Raw genomic sequence first — 8,942 nt, forward strand, 5'->3', positions numbered from 1 at the left:
ATGAATGAAGTACTTACACATTTTTCTGATTCCGTAGATGATGTTATCTCTGAATTCCGCGATTTTTTCACATTATATAATGATGCAAAATATGCGAATAGTTCTGCTGACAGAGTTTACATTAAGTCAAATCTGGTGGTAGTTGTGGTTGTAGAAGTGGTGTTAGTAGTGGGTAGTAATGGTAGAAGTGGTGTTAGTTGTGAAAGTACGGGATGTATTGATAGTAGTTATAGTGATGATGATGATGATGATGATGATGATGATGATGATGATGATGATGATGATGATACAAATGATAATAACAACTTTAGAGCATGTGTACAGATGGGATGTAGAGGGTAACGCCGCTCACAGTGAACACTCTTGTGTACTAAGTGTAGCAACAGCAACAACACATGATGCGGCGACAGATGTTTAAAAGGATTGATAGTAGTAAACGGTAAATGTCGGGCTATGACGAGGGCCTTGCTACAGTCTATCAGCTTTAATGCTCACAGAGGTGATCAGTTGAACCACTGAGGTGCAAGTATGCGATGATATCTATGAGTTACCAGAAGACAAAAATCACCATAAGACCATTATAAAAATGGTAAAAAGTCTATGTTACTGATTACTTTTTTCTGGCAATTGATGGTCTTTGTCATGATTCCAAGGAATCAGCAACTGAGCTCTGGAACAAATCCATATTAACTGGAGTCTCCGTGCACTCGCAGAGGATCGACAAATGCAGTGGGAATATTTCGATCGTTTCTCGGGAAGGAGAAAATCAGAAAAATAAAGATTGATGAGAAAGGGATTATTAGAAATATACAGGCTGCAGGCACGGGTCCAGGTGGGGAGACTGGTCCCGGGCATCATGATGATGATGCCTCCCCTGTACCACATCAAGGGGCTTCATTAATGTCAAACACATTAACCAGTTATAGAATAATTGGGGCACGACCTCACCTCACGCCAGTTTGGATACCAGTAACTCATCGCTGGATCCACTCTGACGTCTCTCTCTCTCTTTCTCTTCATCCTACCTCCCTCATTCTCTCTTTCTTCCTCGCCCCCCACTCATTCTCTCTCTCTTTTAAACTAATACTAGGGATCATTAGGGCTGTCAATTGACGTGTACCTAGTGAAACTGCAAGCAAGAGCTCTTATTCTACCTCAGCTCATCTGAAGCCTCTGCCTGGAAACTCAATTATTTCGTGGGATTAATATTTGATTCTAAGTGATTATCATATAACAAACAGGTACCTAATGAAGCTACAAGCAACAGCTGTTATCCTACCTCAGCTCATCAGAGGTTTGAGATGAGACTCATCTGACCCTGGAGACTCATTTATTTCATGAGATTATTTTTATTTATCATTACGAATAAATTTTATTTAAATCTAAGTATCAATCATATAGGGAACGGGATGAGCCAGTACCCAACTGTATCCCAGAGCCTTCATGAAATCAGTTGACCTGATCTTCCATGTATCAACCTGTTGAGCATGTAAAGGTAGGAAAGAATGATCGCTGATGGAGTGATGTTCATGAGTAAGGCAATTCCTCTCTCTCTCTCTCTCTCTCTCTCTAAATGTTTAAACAAAACAATCTAACAACAATAATTGCAAAAATAAAATAACGTCAAGACCCCTGAAGTAATTCTTTTCGAGATAATATCAGTAATAGCACTGACGTTATTTATTATTTATCTAGTTAGTTATCATTTAGGGTAATTCATATATATATACAGAGTCTCCCTGCATCTGCCAGAGACACAAATTAGCGCGGAGGAGAGTGAATAAATTGGCAAATATTTTTAGGCTTTGCTATTTAGTCTTTCTCATTCTAAATGGACCGCTAAGCTTTCTCATTTCTAAATAAAATATATATATCTAAGGAAAATACTGGGTTGTCTAATTTCTATATAAAATATTAGGTTGTCTTATTTGTAATTAAAATCCTAGGCTAGCTATCTCATAGTAAATGAAACATGGACTGTCTTCAATCTGCACCCATTTGGCGGAATGAACTTTCACGCCCTGACGAGGTAGAAGTCAGGGCTTGAACTTCATAATGTTCAAGTAGGGCTTTGAGATACATTTTGAACAATGGGTAAATATTTTTTAAACACTTTTTTTATTTTTGTCAATTATTACAGAACTGGTAACCTTGCTCTTACTGGGGTGCATCCTTTAAATAAAAACTTTTCACTTTTTGCGCCATATTGAGTCTAATCTTCACTATCTTCTTCCTTATGAGTTGTTTTTTTATGAAACACTGGGCGAGAGTGGCTTTAATGGCCATTTTCGTTATTTTAGTGTACTTCTTGCTTCAAATAGCCTACCGAAACTTGCTGTTAGTTCAGATCCCGGAAACTATTCATGGATCAGAATAGGAAACTGTTCCTGGTTCAGATCAGCCAAAACTCACAAAATACATCGAAACCTCCGTGCAAAAACAAATATTTTTTTTTTTTAAGATTATAATCTATTCAGTATTTTTAATATTTTATTAATATTAATTTAATATTTTAATTAATTCTCCTCCCTCCCTGATCACACATGCCCCTCTACTCATCTCCTGCCCTTCTCCCCCATCTCCTGCCCTTCTCCCCCATCTCCTCCCTCCCTGAATACACTGCCCTTCTACGTTCACCTTCCCAGTCCCAAACACGCCCTTCCTCAGTCTCCTCCCTCCAAGCCTTCGCACACCTTCGTTATCTCCTCTCTCCCTCCCTGTCCACATTCGTCCTTTCCCCCACCTCTCCTAGCCCCCTTTCCCTGTCATTTTAACCAAAACGTTGCGTGCACAATACAAATCTATCATCCACACATGTGTTTTGAAAATCAATATTTTAATTTACCATAATTTAAATTAATGCTGAATTCTATGAACTTTAAGGGCACTGGAGCCATACCCTCCCTTTAGGGGGCACTGGGATAATCCCTACCCTCTATAACACTCGATAAAATAACGATTAATCCTCTAAAAGTTTAATGAGATTCCAAGAGTCTCGCCTCAAACCTCACACATTCTCTCTTATAGATATGGATGGGCGAAAAAAAAAACATCTTCTGTTTTCTATCCTACACTGAGGCTTGTTGAGCTTGAAACTGTTACGTCTTGTATGTGTTTCATTTGACCTTTTAAAGAAGTGGTCTGGATTAATATTCTCCGACTTGTTCGGTATTTTAAAGGTCTCAATAACATCAGTTCCTTCATATTTAGATTGTAGTGTTGTTAGTCCTGTGTCCTTGAAACTTTCCTGGTAGTAGAGGAGAGATTTTGTTCCGAGATGATTTTTGTCGCTGTGTTGAAATGTCTCCAAACAAGATATGTCGTTTTGAAGGTGAGCTCTAGATGGGGTCCACCAGAGATGTGTGGTAGTATATGGTCAGATCAACTCTCACAGCCGACAACCTGAGAGACCGATTGTTAATTCGGTGGGAACTGTTACACAAAATTATTAGAATGGCAAAAAAATTGGCAAAATTATGTGTTAAAGAAAATATTTTTGTGTTAATGGTAAATTAAATGCCCAGATGCTTGGTATGATAATGGGATACCCCTTATTCCTAGTACTTATTTCCTTATTCCTTATTTCTAGCAACTAATATATATATTTATAATTCCTTTTTTCTACCAACTTATATATTTAAACTAAGAGTTTGTTCAGCTAATACCAAATGTTACAGATATGGGGGATGATGTATTATGCTTTTGGCTGCCTTCCCAAGACCTCAGTGATTTGGTTCCTTACATTAAATTTTCAGTTGAAAGACAAAACAATGGAACCCAGTCGGTTTTGAATACTTTGATTCATAGACAAAATAAAAATTTTACGTACAGTGCTTATAAGAAACCGTATTTATGTAACGTTTGCTCATATATAAATTTGTATTCAAACCATCACATTAAGTTGAAATAGTCATTAATTTTGTTCAATGTTTCTAAGGGCTTTGCGTGTCTGTAGTTCTGAATTTATAGAAGAAATGTAAAAAACTTTGAGATTGTCTCTTTGTTAAATCTGTTGTAGATATAGTTTTTAAGCAGGATAAGAAATAATTTGGATAATTCTACTCAGAGAGTGAATCACTTTAAAATATATGTTTGTGCTCCCGGATGTGGAAAACGTGGCACAAATTTCCCGCACCTTTAAGGATTTTAATATAAATCTAGTTTTCAAAATGTGAGCACAACAAGAAATATGCTTATAAAAAATTCGAAGGACTTAACTACAGGAATTGCGCATCAGATACCTTGTGAAGTCTGATAAAGTATACTTTGGCCAATGTATACTTTATACAGTATATTGTATACTGACCGCACAGCAATACAGTTTGAGGTTAAGGCAGTGGTCAAGCATTGTGATTTTAATCATCGTGTTGACTTGTCTAATGCAAAGATTCTAGCTTTCAACAGATTGTTTATGTATAGAAATATAACTGAATCAAGCTTAATGATATATATATATATATATATATATATATATATATATATATATATATATATATATATATATATATATATGCTTGGTTGCTTGCGTTCGTACGTCTCTGGTGAGGTTATAAGCACTTTGTATTTTGTACGTTGTGGCAAATACACCCACGACTCCGCCACTCTCTCATTCCCTGCTCTAATTAACCTCTCCCTCCACCTCTCTGCCCACGCTTTCAGTCCTAACATATGAGCCATAATCAATACCTATATATTTATCGCTAAAATTAAAAGTAGAATTGGTCACAAGAAAACTTCCATCAACAACCGGTTCCACCTGTATGAAGCCTCGCCGGTACCGCCCACGTCAAGCCTCGCCGGTACCGCCCACGTCAAGCCTCGCCGGTACCGCCCACGTCAAGCCTCGCCGGTACCTCCCACGTCAAGCCTCGCCAGTACCTCCCACGTCAAGCCTCGCCGGTACCACCCACGTCAAGCCCCGCCGGTACCGCCCACGTCAAGCCTCGCCGATACCGCCCACGTCAAGTCTCGCCGGTACCGCCCACGTCAAGCCTCATTGGTTGCTCCCACATCAAGCCTGAGCTCGTCACAATATGGTCGTTAAGAACTATTGTCGAGAGCCGTCTCTTAAACCCATCCCACCCTCAATAAAGACACTGCCAGCAGCTACACACAAACTGCATTATACACAATATGAGCTGTTGGAGAAAAAAAAAAGAAAGACAGCCTATACTATCAAAAATATAATATCTGAACCTACTGAGGAAGATATATACAAAAGATAAAGGATTGTATCGCAAAAAAATCGAGTTTTGTACAATTTGTTTTGTAGAAGGTTTGTGAAAGAAGGCTAAAGCCTCGTTCAACTTTTCATAAATTTATTATACTAAATATATGTACTAAATTAGGCCTAAGATTGCTCATGTTAGGCATATGAGTGCTTATTTAGACTTAAATTGGGTTTCTTTGGTTTATGGTTAATCTCAGGTTTTTTGTTAAGCCCATTGACAAATAAAGGCTTAAAAAATCCGGCGAGGTTTCAGTAGTCCAAAATGTACACTTTTTTCGGAGGGGGGGGGGGTGGATAATTTTTTGTAATATTTTGTATATTTAAAATATATATATTTTAGGGGTGGGGGGGTCAGTACAACAGTCCATATTACATATTGAGTACATTCCATCCACAGACGCTGTGGGGAGAACGTTCGTATTCTGCACAACAAACCAAGCCTCCCCCCCCCCCACCTTACCTCAGCTAGGGAGCAGCACTTCTCATTAACTGAATCAATACACAGCAAGAGTATCGAACTCGGGTCAGACCTCGGCTAAAATATCCGGCGTGAGTCATACAACTAGACCCCCTTTACTTGAGTAATACAACTAGACCATCTTACTTGAGTAATACAACTAGACCATCTTACTTGAGTTATACAACTAGATCCCTATACTTGAGTCATACAACTAGACCACCTTACTCGAGTCATACAACTACACCACCTTACTTGAGTCATACAACTAGACCCCCCTAACTTGAGCCATATAACTAGACTATCTCACTTGAGCCAAACCACGCCTAAAAAGCCTCAAGTGAGCAAGATAACGACTACACCACCTACCTGTATCGAGACAGATGCCCATCTTGAAGAGGCTGGAGATGTCACTGAGAACTTGCATTAAAGCCTGATGTGTTGGCAGCTCTACGACCGCATCTTCCCATAGTACGCGGGGTCGCTGGGGGAGCTGTCCCGGCCCGCACAACGTGTAACCTCCAAGGTACTTCTCTTCCAAGCGTGTACCGCGTCCACATGTGCGTGGTACTCCCCCTCACAAGGTAGTGATATCCCTTACACGGGCGTGGTACCCCTTTTTATTAAGCTACCAGTAGCCTTTATACGAGCGTAGAACACCCCCACTCACACGGGTGTGTTGTACCCTTTCAAACAGCCATGGTACCTCCACTCTCTCATACCGGAAGAACAAGTCGCATTGTACTCCAAACAAATGTTCATATCAATGCTTACTTTTAACCCTAAGTGTTTCATTCAGGTAGTAGACAAACAACATTTTGCCCCGCCGCTGATAACCCCGTTTCGTATAAATCCACGGTCATCTCCCTTTCAATACCGTACAGGGAACCATTTCTTGCCATCACCTCTCGTTTGCCAAATACCATCGTCGTGAATCGGTATTATGGCAATATTACTCTCTTTTTTTTACCATACGAATAATTGTGCGTTGATCATTGTGGTTTTAATTGGCAGATTTGAGATCTGTCGTAATTGACACCACTAAATTAATTTTGTTTCGTTACTCGTTTATGAGAATTATTTTATCAGTTATATGTGAAAGTTCAAAAAAAAAGCTCTTCAATGCATTATGGATCTTTCAATTCATCAATGGAACATTGTTTTCATCAGTGGAACATGTTATCCATCAGTAGAACATATTCAACATTGGAGTATGTTATTCATCAGTGGAACATGTGATTCATCAGCGGAACATGTTATTCATCAATGGATCATGTTAGTCATCAATGAAACGCAATTTTCATTAGTGGATTATTCAATTCACTATTGAAATCTGTTATTCATTAGAAGAACAGGTGAAACATCAGTGAAATGTTATTCGTCGTGGAACATATTTTTAATCAGTGAAACCTGTTATTCATAAGTGCTCGTAGCCTCTGGCACACCTACACAACCTTTGTACTGAGCTGATGGCCCAGTACAAAGTGCCACTCTGTACGCTGGTGGCACTCAGGTGCCAGCAGCGGCCGGTGGGGGGGGGGGGTGGCACTAAAGAGCAACGGTTGCCAACGCCGTTGTTGTTGACCGGATAGCACAGGATATACCGGCCACCAGCTCTATAACTCTATAAACATAGCGGCAGCACGCACATACACCGGCCTTCCACACACACACACTGGTCCAGGAACGATCGCTTAAATGGGGCCGTGTAGTGTATAATGTAGCACATTCAGCAAACGGATACAAAGCTATTTCACTCTGGCACTAATAGTCGCTGCTTGCTGATACATATACGGAAAAATTAGCGCACAGATTGTCAAGAAATTATAATATATTAGCCTTTCTGTTACTTAAAAAAAAAGGTAACCACAAGTTTGAGAGTTTTTAACATTTAAGAAAGCACACGTAGTGGGGGACAAGCAGAGCCCGAGCGACGTCCGCACCCGACGGTGACTGAGCGCTGAATGACTCCCGCTGCTCCAGGAGTCGCTATTTGTATTAATTTATGAGCTTGGACGTTGCCTATTCTTTCGTGAAGCCAACACACCTGTCCTGGAGAGAGAAGCCCTTGAGTGGTTTACCTCACGAATATCGTAAATATCTTGTATTGGCAAGTTAGCAACGAAATGATGTTTATGCGAGTTTTGGATTAGAGAGAGGAGGTGAAGTAGAGGTAGTGTGTTGGCGGAGGACGATTGGTAGAGAGAGAGAGAGAGGGAGGGGGAGACTTATCATACTCTGCGGCGTCGATAACCTACTTCCTTCTGCATTGCTCAGATTCCTTGTATTTCGTCCATTGGTTTCCATAACGCAGACGCAATTGATACCGGCAATTGTACTTCGGTGCCCGGGTGTGATGATCTACTGCGAGGGAAGCCTCTCTGTCTCTCGGGGTAACGCAGGACGATGACGAGAACAAATCACAAGTAAATGCCGAGGCCGTCAACGGGACAGTGGGAGAGAGAGAGAGAGTTCCAAGTTGCGGTGCACTGCGGAAATATTTCATGGCCGCATGCGGGAGTCTCAAGTACCTGCGGGCCTCATCTCGCTCCGCATCTTAACCCCCCTCGTTATTATTTTTATGTTATCTTATGGCTTGCTTAGATGTGATTCAGTTGTATGAGTACTCACTTTTATGCTGCTGTTTCGTTGGTAAGATAATAAGACCTGAAAATACACACGTTTTATTATTATTGACCCAAATTTAAAGCCAGAGAAACACATTAGCAGAATAGTGTCGATAACGTTTACCGAAGTGGCCAACGTCGTGATAATTTTCAACAACAACAATGTTCTAAGCACTGTGAATAACGTATGTGAGACCACTCTTGAGTATGCAACCCCAGCATAGAGCCCACACCTGAAACAAAATAAAACTAGAAAAAAAAGTCCAAAAATACATTCAAGGCTCGTCCGTGAACTGATTGGACAAATCTACGAGGAAAAGGACAAAGATAATTGGATTTACACTGGAGGACAGAAGGTACAGGGAGGACTTGATAACTGCCACTAACTAGGCTGGATTACATAATAGAGTGGAATATTTTTGTGGTATAAAGTTGTGTAAGATTTATCCTGTTAAACTGTGGTTGTCAGCTGAAGTTTACGACGATACACCGCCCTTCCATGACCATTCTGGATAATAGCGTATAAATTGTCAATCATCTTACGTCTTGCTAAGTACCAAAACATCCCCTCAGTAGTACATGTAAAGTGCACATTAGCACGGAAGCCTGTTTTGACAGCTTTGGCAAG

The 8,942-nt window shown here is 40.2% G+C and overlaps 1 protein-coding gene across 7 annotated transcripts in view; it reads right to left on the reverse strand.

Moving 5' to 3' along the window:
* The window catches only part of LOC123763978 (adenylate kinase isoenzyme 5), a 90,465-nt gene extending 82,805 nt beyond the window's left edge, over nucleotides 1-7,660 (reverse strand). For 5 of the 7 annotated variants that reach the window (XM_069330036.1, XM_069330039.1, XM_069330037.1 and 2 more), the window contains exon 1: nucleotides 6,057-7,638. In XM_069330036.1, the coding sequence (XP_069186137.1) occupies nucleotides 6,057-6,114 (58 nt within the window). In that variant the 5' untranslated portion in view covers nucleotides 6,115-7,638. Of the gene's footprint in view, nucleotides 1-6,056 lie in introns of all 7 variants that reach the window. The other 2 variants (XM_069330035.1, XM_069330040.1) reach the window with 2 other exon arrangements.
* Nucleotides 7,661-8,942: the final 1,282 nt, after the last annotated feature.

This window comes from Procambarus clarkii, chromosome 23 (genome assembly GCF_040958095.1).
Source record: "Procambarus clarkii isolate CNS0578487 chromosome 23, FALCON_Pclarkii_2.0, whole genome shotgun sequence".
Lineage (NCBI taxonomy): Eukaryota > Metazoa > Arthropoda > Malacostraca > Decapoda > Cambaridae > Procambarus > Procambarus clarkii.